The following is a 16,600-nucleotide window of genomic DNA, read 5'->3' on the forward strand; positions in this document are numbered from 1 at the left end:
CTCCCACTAGTGTAGGATATGTGTGTATTCCTTTTCAACAAGGGATACCAAGAGAACGAAGCACATTTTAAAACAGAAGTAAATTTAAAAGTGTGAATTATGCAAGTTTAATTTTTACTTACCTATCCCTTTACCTGCTGAGCCATTTCATACCCTTGTGCTGAAGCGGTTTTCAGTGTTTTGCTATAATTATATTTAGAATTCAGCCCTACATAAGTTATATCACAATCACCACAAATAACAGGTGAGTTTTCATCTATGTGTTTTATTGGGTGGGAGTAGTAGAACTAAAAGTGAGACACAACACACACATACACTTTCCTGTGCCTTATCTTGCAGAGACATGTCACACAGGTAGGTACACTCACCTGTGCCCTGTTTCCCTCAGACACGTCACACACGTACACTCACCTATGCCGTTTCCCTCAGACACGTCACAAATGTGCACTCACCTGTGCCCTGCATCCCTTACATGTCACCTGTGCCATATGTCCCTCAGACAAGTGACACATGTATACTCACCTGTGCCCTGTGACCCTCAGACAAGTCACACACATACACTCACCTGTACATGTATTGGCACATATTTCCTGCTCTGCAGCTTTTGTTATATTTTTTAGCTGCTGATCTTCTGTTTGTTCCGTTTTACATGAAATCTTAGCATAATTTTCAACTGAAATAAATAAATTAAAAAAAAGAATCACTATTTACAGTCTCAATGGTCTTTTTTTTAAAAACTTAAGATAAAAATAAAATACATTTTTTTTATAATTTAATTTATCACTGTACTTATGTGCAAGCCTCGAGAAGCATGCGAGGGAGTGACTGACTTAATCACATTTGCCTTTGTTTTTGTCCCTCCATACACTTGGCTTGTGAACTGTCCTTATATCCATCTATGAACATTTTATGCATCATTGATCATATTTTTTCATTAATATAGAAACAACAGAGCTGTTTTCACTAAGATCCATTTCAGATCTGGTTCTAGACAGATTAGCACTTGAGGACACATTTGTTAAGCAGAAAGAACTGCTATCTATTAGTGATGTATTTTTGGCTATGGAACGTACCCTGGTGAAGGAATATAAAACCTGGTGGGACCAAAGATCATTGGAGAAATATTTGACCCTTGACTTAATACCTAGGGGGTTAAGGCTACGTAGATTCCCTACTTTCCAAGTTGAGGATGCCACATTTATTCATGATTGGAACAAAATATTAAGTGACTGCTCCAAGAGACTTATGCAATTAATTATAAGGTTTAAGCAAAATAAAGTGTACACTTTGCATACCATGGTAGGCCTTAGAACAAATAGGCCCAGATTTAGAAAAAACAGAAATTGGTCCAAAGGGGGAGCGCTAGTGGGGATGAGAAAAAACTAACGTTTTCAGACATAGGGGCCTATTTATCAAAGGTCTTGCGGACCTGATGCGACAGTGCGGATCAGGTCCGCAAGACCTCGCTGAATGCGGAGAGCAATACGCTCTCTGTATTCAGCATTGCACCAGCAGCTCACAAGAGCTGCTGGTGCAACGCCGCCCCCTGCAGACTCGCGGCCAATCAGCCTCCAGCAGGGGGGTGTCAATCAACCCGATCGTACTCGATCGGGTTGATTTCCGGCGATTCCTGTCCGCCTCATCAGAGCAGGCGAACAGGGTAATGGAGCAGCAGTCTTTGTGACCGCTGCTTAATAACTGCTGTTTCTGGCGAGTCTGAAGACTCGCCAGAAACAGGTGCCCACAAGCTCCATTCGGAGCTTGATAAATGGGCCCCATAGAGAGTACTGACGAAGAAACTGACAATAGACCCGACGATTATTGTACTGGTGATTCCAGTGGTCCCTCTGGTGATGAAGTACAGGTGAACATACCAAAAAGTGTGCTAAAAAAACACCCAGCACAGCCATTGACCCAAGAGTGACAAAAGTGAATAAAACCAATTTAACTGCTAGCTCCAAATCAAGAAGTAATGCCACTACTGACAAACGACAGCAGGAGTTCTTAAGTGATAGTGAAGGGGACATTAGACCACCCACCTTTGCAATGCAGGCAGTGGCCGCTCCCAATGAGGAGGTTTTTCAGGTAGTACCCAAAGGAGTAGAAGGAGGAGGAAGTTTGGGATTAGGGTTTGTTCCCACAAATAAATTCAATCTCTTTGAAACCATTGTTGATATTAATAGGCTTGTTAGGGATCTAACATTAAATAATTTTTTTCTGGGGACAAGATACCACAGATAACAGAGAACTGATGGATAATGCCATAAGCACAAATGACACGGTAGAAAGCCAACCTAATATCTCCCATATCTCTAATATTATAGATTTCAAGGAGGGAGTGGATTTTTTGACCCTTCAAAAATTAGGGGCTCTTAGATCATACCCCCAAGGAACCACCAAAACTAGTCATGTATGATTAAAACCTAAATCTGTCTTCTATCCCACTAGAATCAGGGGACCCTTCTTGGAGGCGTTTCATCGCCGAATAGAAGAGGATTTGATTAAATTCTCTGAACAACCTAGCAAAGTGACACATAACTTAAGCCATAATCATAAAATGTCATTGGATGAGCTAGGAAAAAGGGAAGATATTGTAGTAAAGCAGGCAGACAAGGGGGGTTGTCATGGTAAGGGCATACTATATAAAAGAGGCCCTACGACAATTTACTGATACCCAGCTATACAGTGAATTAAGTTATAATCTAACAGAGATATTTGGTATTGAGTTACAGCACCTGCTGGATGAAAGCCTGATGAAGGAATTCTTTAATCTTGAAACTTTTGATTATTTGATGGTTCAAAGACCAGTCATTCCTATATTCCATCAACTCCCCAAGGTGCATTAAACCTTGGTGGAGGTGAAAGGGAGACCGATCGTTTCGGGTACAGGGTCACTCTTTGAAAAACTATCGGGTTGGATTGAGTCCCTTCTGCAGCCGGTCGTCCAATTTCTGCCATCCTATCTTAAAGATACTACACACCTGATGAAGATCATGGAGGGTGTTGAATGGGGGAATGATTGTATGTGGCTGACAGTGGATGTAGTGGGTCTCTACTCAGCTATTCTACATGTACACAGCATTAAAGCAGTGAAATACATGTTGTTACATTTTAGCAATTATGATGTGGATTTAATAGATTTTATAGTGGAGGCCCTCTCATTCCTTCTCACCCACAACAATTTTAAATTTGAAGATACCTTCTATCTCCAAAGACGTGGGACAGCGATGGGGGCAAAATTTCTTTGGAGATATTAACCCCTTCAGGGACAAAATCAAATCTTACAAGAGATTTATTGACAATCTCCTATTCATTTGGGTGGGAGAAGCCTGTAAAGCACAAGATTTTGTGGCTTACCTCAATTCAAATGAGGTGGGCCTTGAATTAACTTTGCAGATTGAAGTTGACACTATACCCTATTTAGATGTCAAATTGATGGGAGATGCATCGAGTAGGAGAATTCTCACTACTCTGTATCACAAGCCCATCACATCCAACTCTTTGCTCCATGCAAAGAGCAACCACCCTCATCACACAGGGTTTGGGGTTGCCAAGGGGCAGTTCATGAGAATCAAAAGGAACTGCTCCTTGAAGGATGACTTCAATAGAGAGAGTGAAATACTCAAACAGCTCTTGACAGAGAGAGGTTATTCACAGAAAGTGATAAATTAAGGTCAGCAGACTAGATCGGAATACCATGCTAAGGGGTGTCCCTATTGTACCCAATAACAATAGAATAGGCTATGATGCGCTTAGACCAACATTAGTTACAACTTACAGTCTGCAATTTAATGATATTTGCAAAATAGTCAGTAAACATTTACCTATATTGACAGCCGCGGATAGTCTGAAGGAATACGTATCTAAGTAATGCAACTTTATATTGAGACGTGCAAGCACTATAGGTAACTTGGTAGCTCCTAGCATGTTAAGGAATGGGATTAAGACTGGCAGTAGCTGGCTAGATGTCAAAGGACACTTTAAATGTCACTACTCTAAGTGCATAGCATGTCAACACTGCAAAGGTGAGTCCAACTTTCAATCAAAAACCACTAACAGGGTATTTGACCTAAGCAACTGTACCAATTTGCACAACTAGGGAGGCACGCTCCAGAATAAGGGAGCACCTTAATGACATCTCCCACAATGATGAATGCTCCGGCCTTTCGAAGCACTTTATATCTGTACATGGGGGTGATGTGTCATCACTGTCATGGCAGGTGATTGAGTGTGTTTGGAATCCTCCCAGGGGGGGTGATAGAACAGCCTGATTGATGCTGCGTAAAGCTTTTTGGATCTTCAAATTAAAAAACCAGGAGACTTCATGGTTTCAACATAGAGGGGGATGTCATTAATTTTTGGAAAATAAACGGAGTGCAAACCAGCACATAGAGAATTGATTATGCTTAACGGGTGCTACCGGAAATATTGATATATGGTTGATATCCTAACCATGCGCACATACTTCATCACATTAATTTGAAGGAGAAGTATAGTTCCTCCTCCATACATATTTTAGCTGCATATGGCACTTTGTTTATGAAGGGATATCTTGATTACTATCCGTCCATGATCTACTAGTTATTAAGCAATGTAATTGCATTCATAACATATAATATAGGTTTAAACCGAAGTATATTTATATATTGGAATAGATAGCTTCATGTGGCTGAAACAAGTAATTGTAAATTAATACAATAGTTTCACTATGTATATGTGAGGGGACATGAGCGCATGTTGATGGGAGAATTACAACTGTTAATAATAGATAACATGTCCAGCTTGAGAACTATTACCATCTGTGCTATCAGATGAAAGTAACCTAGTATGGTAATATAAGGATAAGCATGGAAGGATTTAAATTGTAATGGTTTTGAAATTAAATATAGTTTATGATTATATTATTGTTTAAAAATTGAACTTTACAAATAGCCATGTGAGAGAGCCACATTAGGTAAAGTCACTGTTTACAATTATCTGTCACTCAAGGGGTTAACTATCAAATTTTCTAAAGTGTGTCAGTATTATCCAATAGGATAAGAGTATATCGTATATAGGGCAGAGGAAGTGGTAGCCAATCATGTCCATGGATAAGGCAGAAATGGCCGAAACATGTAGGGCGGATAACCTGAGCCTAGATCACTAGCAGTCACATCTGGAAGAATTTCAATGTAGAGGCAGCATATCTGTAAGCACAGCATGTGTTATTTTGTAAAGCAAGGTCACGATGATTTAGTGACTTTATTAGTTGCACATACACCCCCATTGTAGCCAATCAGAATGACCATGTTTTGTGTATTACACAGGTTTCTTTGTTGTTGTTTTTTTTTTTGGATGGGGGGAGTGTTTTGGGAGTTTTTAATATATAATCCATTATACATTTATTTTAATTAAAACCTCATATATCCTTTGCAAATGCACTCCCACCCCTTATAACTGACATCGGGCCAATACAGCATTAGTATTCCAAAACCTCCAATACTTGACATGGGGACAAAACAGCACTAGTATTCCAACAGCCCCTATACCTGACATGGTGGCAATACAGCACTTGTATTCCAACAGCCTCTATAACTGACATGGGCACAATACAGAACTATTAAAGGAAAAGTCCCATACACTTGACATATAGACAATCCAGCACTAGAATTCAAACAGCCCCTATACTTGATGGGGACATATATCACTAGTATTCAAACAGACCCTTTACCTGTTCTGATGCTATAATACATTTCCTGCATTGGAACTTCCAGCTGATACTTTACATTCAGATCTTCAGTTTAAACATCTACGTTAGTATTAAATGTATGTGATATATCAGAACATTAAGCGCCAGATTACAAGTGGAGCGCTAAATATAATTTTCGCAAAAGCGATATTTGCACTCCATTGAGTAATACCAGTGCACACTAATGTGTGCTGGTATTAGAAACTGAGCACAATGGGGCTCACAAGAGCGTGCTTCCATAGGCTCCAATGGGAGCCTCGTTCTCATGGCGCGAGACACAGCTTGAGAAACGAGTGCAGCGAAGGGGGTAAGTCGTGTAGTGATGTCAGCAAATTGTAAATATATATGTTTTTTGTATTTTGGGGGCTTTTGGTGGACATTTATAAAATTAACCAGAGATATGATCTCTGGTTAATTTTATAAGCACTAATTGCAACCGTGAGCTTGTGGTAGCAATTACCAACAACTTGTAATGTCTGGTTATTTATTGCGCCCCCGCAAAATTTAGTGCTCCACTTCTGAACTAGCCCTTAATGCAGACAATATTTCATGGTTTAGGATTTTACATCAACCTAAAAACAATTAATGTTTAACATAGTAATGGGTACTATAATTTCCATACACTTAATACAGAGCATAATGACATTTATCGATAACATAAATATTTTTATCTTTATTAAAGATTTGAAAATTCAGATGTTACGTTAAATATTTATACAGCACTTTGAAAATTTTAGTATGAAATATATACACCCAAAAACATAGTTCAAAACTTAAAATGCACATATTATAATCTGTAGATTAGATGATGTTCTACTACAGTCATCAATTCAAAAGTACAATTATATTGCTAAGTGCCAGTTGCTGATGTATTCCTATATTAATACATATATTTATTAAATACCAATATGACTGAATTCACAATAAATCAGATTTTTCAGAATACAATTTGATGAACTAGAGGGTGAGAGAGAAAGGAAGAGAGGGTGTGTGTATCATTTACATAAATCAGATGGTGAGAGAGAAAGGAAGAGAGGGTGTGTGTGTGTGTGTGCGCACTATTCACATGAAGCACACAGCATGTGTGTATGCGTAGTATTTGCATGCAGCAGAGGGTGAAATAGGAGGGAATACAAGGTGTGTTTATGAACCAAAAATATTTTATCATTGCAACCTGTCTATACTGAGGCTCATCATTTTATAGGGTGAAATAATATCAGAATCAGTTTTGTTTTTTAAGTGTGAAGCTTATACTATAGATCACTCACCTGCAGAGACATCTGATGGCTGAATATTCTGTACAAGTTCTCTTTGTTTTCCTGTGTCTAGATTTTCATCACTGTGACCTGTTAGTTCTAATAGAGAATAAAATTAGTTTATTTTTGCTAATCATGAAACAATCTACAATGTATTCTATTTGATTTTTTTAAATGATGATCTGTTGCTCGATATATCTACATTTTTCTATCAGCCAATGCGCATCACAACCTAAGAATGTGACATGCATTTCCTGCTAGTCTGTTGCTTAAAGTGATGGTAAAAAGTCTCCCCCTTTATAAAATCAGATGCAGAATGTTAGTGATATGTTAAATGGGAGTTTAATTCATCAGTTGTAATGAAGATGCGCTATAACTTGTTTTTTTAATATACATGACATTCAAATACCACTCGTCCGCCACCCAGTTCAAAATAAAATTTTTCTGTGCGCTAACGGTTTAAATTTTTCTCCAATCAGCGCTCTAGCGACAACAAAAGTGACATGCGGAGAGCGCTGATTGGACAAAAATTCAAACCGTTAGCTCACAGAAAAATTGACTTTTGAAGTGGGCAGTGGAGCATTTGAATTTCATATCTATATTAAAAAGTAAGTTTTTGCGCATCTTCATTACAACTGATGACTTAAACTCCATCTAAAATATCACTAACATTCCAGATCTATTTTTATCAAGGGAGAGTTTATCCTCACTTTAAATAAATTTGTGCAGATAAAAATATTCATATATAATTGCATTGCCTCTCACACCCTTGTAAAACATTTTTTTTTAAATTTATTGGGTATAAAAACAGAATGTATGCTTACCTGATAAATTACTTTCTCTTGCGGTGTATCCAGTCCACGGATTCATCCTTACTTGTGGGATATTCTCATTCCCTACAGGAAGTGGCAAAGAGAGCACACAGCAAAGCTGTCCATATAGCTCCCCCTCTGGCTCCGCCCCCAGTCATTCGACCGACGGTTAGGAGAAAAAGGAGAAACCATAGGGTGCAGTGGTGACTGTAGTTTAAACAAGAAATTTTAACCTGACTTAATTGCCAGGGCGGGCCGTGGACTGGATACACCGCAAGAGAAAGTAATTTATCAGGTAAGCATAAATTCTGTTTTCTCTTGCAAGGTGTATCCAGTCCACGGATTCATCCTTACTTGTGGGATACCAATACCAAAGCTTTAGGACACGGATGAAGGGAGGGAACAAGACAGGTAACCTAAACGGAAGGCACCACTGCTTGCAAAACCTTTCTCCCAAAAATAGCCTCCGAAGAAGCAAAAGTATCGAATTTGTAAAATTTGGCAAAAGTATGCAGTGAAGACCAAGTCGCTGCCTTACAAATCTGTTCAACAGAAGCCTCATTCTTGAAGGCCCAAGTGGAAGCCACAGCTCTGGTGGAATGAGCTGTAATTCGGTCATGAGGCTGCTGCCCAGCAGTCTCATAAGCCAATCGGATGATGCTTTTCAACCAGGAGGAAAGAGAGGTAGCCGTCGCTTTTTGACCTCTCCTCTTACCAGAATAGACAACAAAAAAAGATGATGTTTGTGTGAAATCCTTAGTTGCTTGTAAATAGAATTTCAAAGCACGAACCACATCAAGATTGTGTAAAAGCCGTTCCTTCTTAGAAGCTGGATTAGGACACAGAGAAGGAACAATGATTTCCTGGTTAATGTTCTTATTAGAAACAACTTTAGGAAGAAAACCAGGTTTGGTACGCAAAACTAACTTATCTGCATGGAACACCAGATAGGGTGAATTACACTGCAAAGCAGACAATTCTGAAACTCTTTGAGCAGAAGATATAGCTACCAAAAACAAAACTTTCCAAGATAATAACTTAATATCTATGGAATGTAAAGGTTCAAACGGAACCCCTTGAAGAACTGAAAGAACTAAATTTAGACTCCATGGAGGAGCCACAGGTTTATAGACAGGCTTGATTCTGACTAACGCCTGTGCAAACGCTTGAACATCTGGTACTTCTGCCAGACGCTTGTGTAAAAGGATAGACAGAGCGGATATCTGCCCCTTTAAGGAACTAGCTGATAAACCTTTCTCCAATCCTTCTTGGAGAAAAGACAATATCCTTGGAATCCTAATCTTACTCCACGAGTAACCCTTGGATTCACACCAACAAAGATATTTCCGCCATATCTTATGGTAAATTTTCCTGGTGACAGGTTATCTAGCTTGGATCAGAGTATCTATGACTGATACAGAGAACCCACGCTTGGATAGAATTAAGCGTTCAATCTCCAAGCAGTCAGCTGCAGAGAAACTAGATTTGGATGCTTGAATGGACCCTGTATTAGAAGATCCTGCCTCATTGGCAGTGTCCATGGTGGGACAGATGACATGTCCACTAGGTCTGCATACCAAGTCCTGCGTGGCCACACAGGCGCTATCAGAATTACCGAGGCCTTCTTCTGTTTGATTCTGGCTACCAGCCGAGGGAGAAGGGGAAACGGTGGAAAGACATAGGCCAGATTGAAGGACCAAGGCGCCACTAGAGCATCTATCAATGCCGCCTTGGGGTCCCTGGACCTGGAACCGTAAAGAGGAAGTTTGGTGTTCTGACGGGACGCCATCAGATCCAACTCTGGAATGCCCCATAGCTGAGTCAGCTGAGCAAATACCTCCGGGTGGAGTTCCCACTCCCCCGGGTGAAAAGTCTGACGACTTAGGAAATCCGCTTCCCAGTTGTCTACTCCTGGGATGTGAATTGCAGATAGATGGCAAGAGTGATCCTCCGCCCACCTGATTATCTTGGTTACTTCCTTCATCGCTAAGGAACTCTTTGTTCCTCCCTGATGATTTATGTACAGTGGGGAAAAAAAGTATTTAGTCAGCCACCAATTGTGCAAGTTCTCCCAATTAAGAAGATGAGAGAGGCCTGTAATTTTCATCATAGGTATACCTCAACTATGAGAGACAAAATGTGGAAACAAATCCAGACAATCACATTGTCTGATTTGGAAAGAATTTATTTGCATATTATGGTGGAAAATAAGTATTTGGTCACCTACAAACAAGCAAGATTTCTGGCTCTCACATACCTGTATCTTCTTCTTTAAGAGGCTCCTCTGTCCTCCACTCATTACCTGTATTAATGGCACCTGTTTGAACTTGTTATCAGTATAAAAGACACCTGTCCACAACCTGAAACAGTCAAACTCCAAACTCCACTATGGTGAAGACCAAAGAGCTGTCGAAGGAGACCAGAAACAAAATTGCAGACCTGCACCAGGCTGGGAAGACTGAATCTGCAATAGGCAAGCAGCTTGGTGCGAAGAAATCAACTGTGGGAGCAATAATTAGAAAATGGAAGACGTACAAGACCACTGATAATCTCCCTCGATCTGGGGCTCCACGCAAGATCTCACCCCGTGGGGTCAAAATGATCACAAGAACGGTGAGCAAACATCCCAGAACCACATGGGGGGACCTAGTGAATGACCTGCAGAGAGCTGTACCAACGTAACAACGGCTACCATCAGTAACACACTACGCTGCCAGGGACTCAGATCCTGCAGTGCCAGGCGTGTCCCCCAGCTTAAGCCAGTACATGTCTGGGCCCGTCTGAAGTATGCTAGAGAGCATTTGGATGATCCAGAAGCAGATTGGGAGAATGTCATATGGTCAGATGAAACCAAAGTAGAACTGTTTGGTAGAAACACAACTTGTCGTGTTTGGAGGAGAGAGAACACCATACCTACTGTGAAACATGGGGGTGGCAACATCATGCTTTGGGGCTGTTTCTCTGCAAAGGGAACAGGACGACTGATCCGTGTACATGAAAGAATGAATGGGGCCATGTATCGTGAGATTTTGAGTGCAAACCTCCTTCCATCAGCAAGGGCATTGAAGATGAAATGTGGCTGGGTCTTTCAGCATGACAATGATCCCAAACATACCACCCGGGCAATGAAGGAGTGGCTTCGTAAGAAGCATTTCAAGGTCCTGGAGTGGCCTAGACAGTCTCCAGATCTCAACCCCATAGAAAACCTTTGGAGGGAATTGAAAGTCCGTGTTGCCCAGCGACAGCCCCCAAACATCACTGCTCTAGAGGAGATCTGCATGCAGGAATGGGCCAACATACCAGCAACAGTGTGTGACAACCTTGTGAAGACTTACAGAAAACGTTTGACCTCTGTCATTGCCAACAAAGGATATTTAACAAAGTATTGAGATGAACTTTTGATATTGACTAAATACTTATTTTCCACCATAATTTGCAAATAAATTCTTTCCAAATCAGACAATGTGATTGTCTGGATTTGTTTCCACATTTTGTCTCTCATAGTTGAGGTATACCTATGATGAAAATTACAGGCCTCTCTCATCTTCTTAAGTGGGAGAACTTTCACAATTGGTGGCTGACTAAATACTTTTTTTCCCCACTGTATGCTACAGTCGTGATGTTGTCCGACTGAAATCTGATGAACTTGGCCGCCGCTAGGTGAGGCCATGCCTGGAGCGTGTTGAATATCGCTCTCAGTTCCAAAATGTTTATTGGGAGAAGAGACTCTTCCCGAGACCATAGGCCCTGAGCTTTCAGGGAGCCCTAGACCGCGCCCCAGTCTAACAGACTGGCGTCGGTCGTTACAATGATCCACTCCGGTCTGCGGAAGCACATTCCCTGCGACAGGTGATCCTGAGACAACCACCAGAGAAGAGAATCTCTGGTTTTCTGTTCCAGTTGGATTTGAGGAGACAAATCTGCATAATCTCCATTCCACTGTTTGAGCATGCACAACTGACGTGGCCTGAGATGAATTTGAGCAAAAGGGACTACGTCCATTGCTGCTACCATTAATCCGATTACCTCCATGCACTGAGCTACAGATGGCCGAGGAATGGAATGAAGAGCTCCGTCAGAAATATTTTCATTTCTACCGAGTCTATTAATGTTTCCAGGAAGGGAACCCTTGTGAGCTGGGACAGAGAACTTTTTTCGGTGTTCACCTTCCACCCGTGAGACCTTAGAAAGGCCAGAACAATATCCGTATGAGCCTTGGCTCTGTATTAAGATTTCGTCCAGATAGGGTGCTACTGCAATGCCCCGCGGTCTTAGTACCGCTAGAAGGGACCCTAGCACCTTTGTGAAAATTCTGGGAGCGGTGGCCAACCCGAAGGGAAGGGCCACGAACTGGTAATGCTTGTCGAGAAAAGCGAACCTTAGGAACTGATGGTGATCTTTGTGGATAGGTATATGAAGGTACGCATCCTTTAGATCCACGGTAGTCATATATTGACCTTCCTGGATCATCGGTAAGATTGTCCGAATGGTCTCCATCTTGAAAGATGGAACTTTGAGGAATTTGTTTAGAATTTTTAGATCCAGGATTGGTCTGAAAGTTCCTTCCTTTTTGGGAACCACAAACAGGTTTGAGTAAAAACCCAGTCCTTGCTCTGTAATTGGAACTGGATATATCACTCCCATCTTGAGTAGATCTTCTACACAGCGTAAAAACGCCTCTTTCTTTGTCTGGTCTGTAGACAGACGAGAAATGTGGAACCTTCCCCTTGGAGGAGAGTCCTTGAATTCTAGAAGATATCCCTGAGCAACTATCTCTAATGCCCAGGGATCGGGAACATGTCTTGCCCAAGCCTGAGCAAAGAGAGAGAGTCTGCCCCCTACCAGATCCGGTCCCGGATCGGGGGCTACCCCTTCATGCTGTCTTAGTAGCAGCTGCAGGCTTCTTGGCCTGTTTACCCTTGTTCCAGCCCTGCAAAGGCTTCCAGGTTGCCTTGGGCTGTGAAGTGTTACCCTCTTGCTTTGCGGTAGCAGAGGCTGAAGCAGGACCGCTCCTGAAGTTGCGAAAGGAACGAAAATTAGCCTTGTTTTTAGCCTTAAAAGGCCTATCTTGCGGGAGGGCATGGCCCTTTCCCCCAGTGATATCCGAAATAATCACTTTCAACTCAGGCCCGAAAAGGGTCTTTCCCTTGAAAGGAATATTCAGTAATTTTGTTTTAGACGACACGTCGGCCGACCATGATTTAAGCCAAAGCGCTCTGCACGCCATGATGGCAAAACCAGAATTTTTCGCTGCTAACTTAGCTAATTACAAAGCGGCATCTATGATAAAAGAATTAGCCAGCTTTAGAGCCTTAATTCTATCCATAATTTCGTCATATGAGGTCTCCGTCTGGAGCGACTCCTCCAGCGCCTCAAACCAGAAAGCCGCTGCAGTAGTTACAGGAATAATGCAGGCAATAGGTTGGAGAAGGAAACCTTGTTGAACAAATATTTTCTTTAGTAAACCTTCTAATTTTTTATCCATAGGATCTTTGAAAGCACAACTGTCTTCAATTGGTATGGTTGTGCACTTGGCTAGTGTTTAAACTGCCCCCTCTACCTTAGGGACCGTCTGCCACGCGCCCCGCCTGGGATCAGTTATGGGGAACATTTTCTTAAAGATAGGTGGGGGAACAAAAGGTACACCTGGTCTTTCCCACTCCCTAGCAACAATATCCGCCACCCTCTTAGGGATCGGAAACGCATCAGTGTATACAGGGACTTCTAGATATTTGTCCATTTTACACAATTTCTCTGGGACCACCATAGGGTCACAATCATCCAGAGTTGATAAGACCTCCCTAAGTAGTACGCGGAGGTGTTCCAATTTAAATTTAAATGCTAGAGAATCTGATTCTGCCCGCTGAGAAACTTTTCCTGAGTCAGAAATTTCTCCCTCAGACATAACATCCCTCGCCCCTACTTCAGAGTGTTGTGAGGGTACATCAGATAAGCCTCCCAAAGCTTCTGACTGCTCCTCATCTGTTCTCAAAACAGAGCTATCGCGCTTTTTAGGGAAAACTGGCAGTTTGGATAGAAAGGCCGCAAGGGAATTATCCATGACTGCCGCCAGTTGTTGCAATGAAATAGGTGCTAATGCACTAGAGGTACTAGGTATCGCTTGAGCGGGCGTAACTGGTGATGACACATGGGAAGAGGAAGGCGGACTATCCTCATTACCTTCAGTCAAAGAATCATCTAGGGCTATATTTTTAAGTGACACAATATGATCTTTAAAGTGTATAGACACATTAGTGCACTTGGGACACATTTTGAGTGGGGGTTCCACCATGGCTTCTGAACACATAGAGCAAGGCTTTTCCTTAGTGTCAGACATGTTTAACAGATTGGTATTATACACAAGCAGGCTTGGAAAAACACTTTATGTAATAAAAAATACAATTTGCAAAAAATGGTGTGAGAGAGACTAGGCCGCTGCAGAACGTGACGCTGGGGGGAGAGTCCGATGCTGCCCAGCTGATAGGGTAAGTTCACACAGCCCCGTGAGGTGCAATTCCGGCGCGGCTAAGCGCAAGCCGCAGAAGTCAAATAGAAAGAAAAAAATGCAGCACTCGTGGGACACTTTCAATAAAAAGTCCAAATTTTATTCCATATTGTTAAAAACACAGGTTAGGATCAGGGTATTAACCCCTTACGCGTTTCGTGCTCCAACTGAGCACTTAGTCATAGGGATATCTGCTAAGACCGGACATGGCCTATTTAAAGGCACAGTGTCCAATCATGCAGTCTGTCGAGAAAGTTTTTTAAAAAAACAGCAATATAAAAACATGTTAGCCTAGAACATGATCATCTAACAATATTTATGCAAGAGATTGCCAAACATCAAGGTAAGTATCTTATTATCAAATTGTGTACATATATAACCCATTGCCACATCATAGTATATGAAACAACAAACTAGACCAGAAACACAGAAAATAACATAGATATGATTGTAACGCCTTATATATGGATATTTAATATTACCAAATACCTTTAACTAACCTAGTACGTTTGCACAGTGTAACTACTGAGACTATCACCATTATATTGAATGAATTCAAAACATCATACAGTATGTTACATAACGCTGAACATAGTCAGTGATATAAAATTAAGGTATATGTCTTTTGGATAATAAGTTAATCCATAATAATATTGCATATTGTTTAGAGAAAATGGGATTCAATTAATCTATGAATAAACTCATATCCCACTCCTTATTTAGACCATCAGGGGTGACAGTTCTTAATTTATATATCCAGAACATTTCTTGTTTAAGTAACATTTTATTTCTGTTACCCCCTCTGGTGGGTGGATACATTTTATCAATAACTTTGACCGTCATGTTGAATTTATTAGTCATATGCATGCTAAAATGGTGTCGTGCAATTGCTGAACTTTTGTTATATGTTTTGGTATCATAGATATGTTCTCTCATACAAGATCTTAATTCCCTACTAGTCTGACCTGTGTATTGCATATGACACAGATTGCATTCAAGTAGGTATACAACGTAATGGCTCCTACAGTTTGCATAAAAACCAACATTGAAATTTTCCTCTGTGACAGTGCTTGAAAAAGTTTCACCTCTACCTATAATGTCACAAGTGGAACATGGACCAGTACCACATTTAAAAGTACCTTTCTTATGTAACCATGTATCTGTTCTTTGTTTTTTAGAGCACACTAAACTGGGTGATAATTTGTTAGCTAAGGTGGGCGCCTTTCTAGGGACAAACTTGCACTTGTCTATAATCTCACTTAGTATCCCATTCTGTTGTAAAATATGTGGGTTTTTCTTTAGGATACCACAGACCTGATTGTACTGATTTGAATATTCTGTTGAAAATACAACAGAAGAATCTGAAAAATCCCTATTTTCTTTCTTTGGTTTCATCAGTAGGCCCTGTTGTGTGTTAACACTAACCTGTTGGATACTGTTATCCAGAAGCTTGTTATTATACCCTCTTTCAGTGAGCCTGTCTTTAAGTGCTACTGCCTGTTTCTTAAAGAGTTCATCTGAGTTTGTGTTTTTTCTAATTCTCAGAAACTGGGCCTTAGGTATGGACCTAATTAAATGTGGTGGATGGCAGGATCTTGCATGCAAGATGGAATTACCTGCAGTCGGCTTTCGAAATGTGTCTGTCACTATGCTCCCTGTGTCAATCATGCCTGTTAACGTGAGATCAAGAAAATTAACAGTGTTGCAATTACTTTCACCAATGAATTTTAAGTTTAAATTGTTATTGTTTAAAAATTCTACAGCACCTTGCCACAGCAGCCTGATGTGGCCCTACCTTCCCTTAACGATTGAATTTGAGAAAATCAAGCCTCCTGAAGTCCTCAAGCAGTCTCTGGACCCATGTGAAGCAGCATGCAGGGAAATCTTGTCAGAATAAACTGAGCAACTGAGGCGCGAAATTAGGCCCCTCCCACTCCACTCCGGAGCTGTGGGGCCTTCAGAACCCAATTTAGGTGACTAAAAATAATGCCATGTGGAATAAAACATAATTTATGCTTACCTGATAAATTCCTTTCTTCTGTAGTGTGATCAGTCCACGGGTCATCATTACTTGTGGGGATATTAACTGCTCCCCTACAGGAAGTGCAAGAGGATTCACCCAGCAGAGTTGCTACATAGCTCCTCCCCTCTACGTCACCTCCAGTCATTCGACCAAGGACCAACGAGAAAGGAGAAGCCAAGGGTGTAGTGGTGACTGGAGTATAATTTAAAAAATATTTACCTGCCTTAAAAAACAGGGCGGGCCGTGGACTGATCACACTACAGAAGAAAGGAATTT

The 16,600-nt window shown here is 41.1% G+C and overlaps 1 protein-coding gene across 1 annotated transcript in view; it reads right to left on the minus strand.

The window, feature by feature from the left end:
• LOC128657330 (gastrula zinc finger protein XlCGF26.1-like) overlaps positions 1-16,600 on the minus strand; it is a 60,742-nt gene that overhangs the window by 22,156 nt on the left and 21,986 nt on the right. The window contains exons 5-6 of the mRNA XM_053711633.1: positions 6,997-7,083; positions 566-673 (exon numbers count right to left, since the gene is read on the minus strand). Coding sequence (XP_053567608.1) covers positions 566-673; positions 6,997-7,083 — 195 coding nt within the window. The remainder of the gene's footprint in view (positions 1-565; positions 674-6,996; positions 7,084-16,600) is intronic.

The sequence above is a fragment of the Bombina bombina genome, chromosome 4 (assembly GCF_027579735.1).
Source record: "Bombina bombina isolate aBomBom1 chromosome 4, aBomBom1.pri, whole genome shotgun sequence".
Lineage (NCBI taxonomy): Eukaryota > Metazoa > Chordata > Amphibia > Anura > Bombinatoridae > Bombina > Bombina bombina.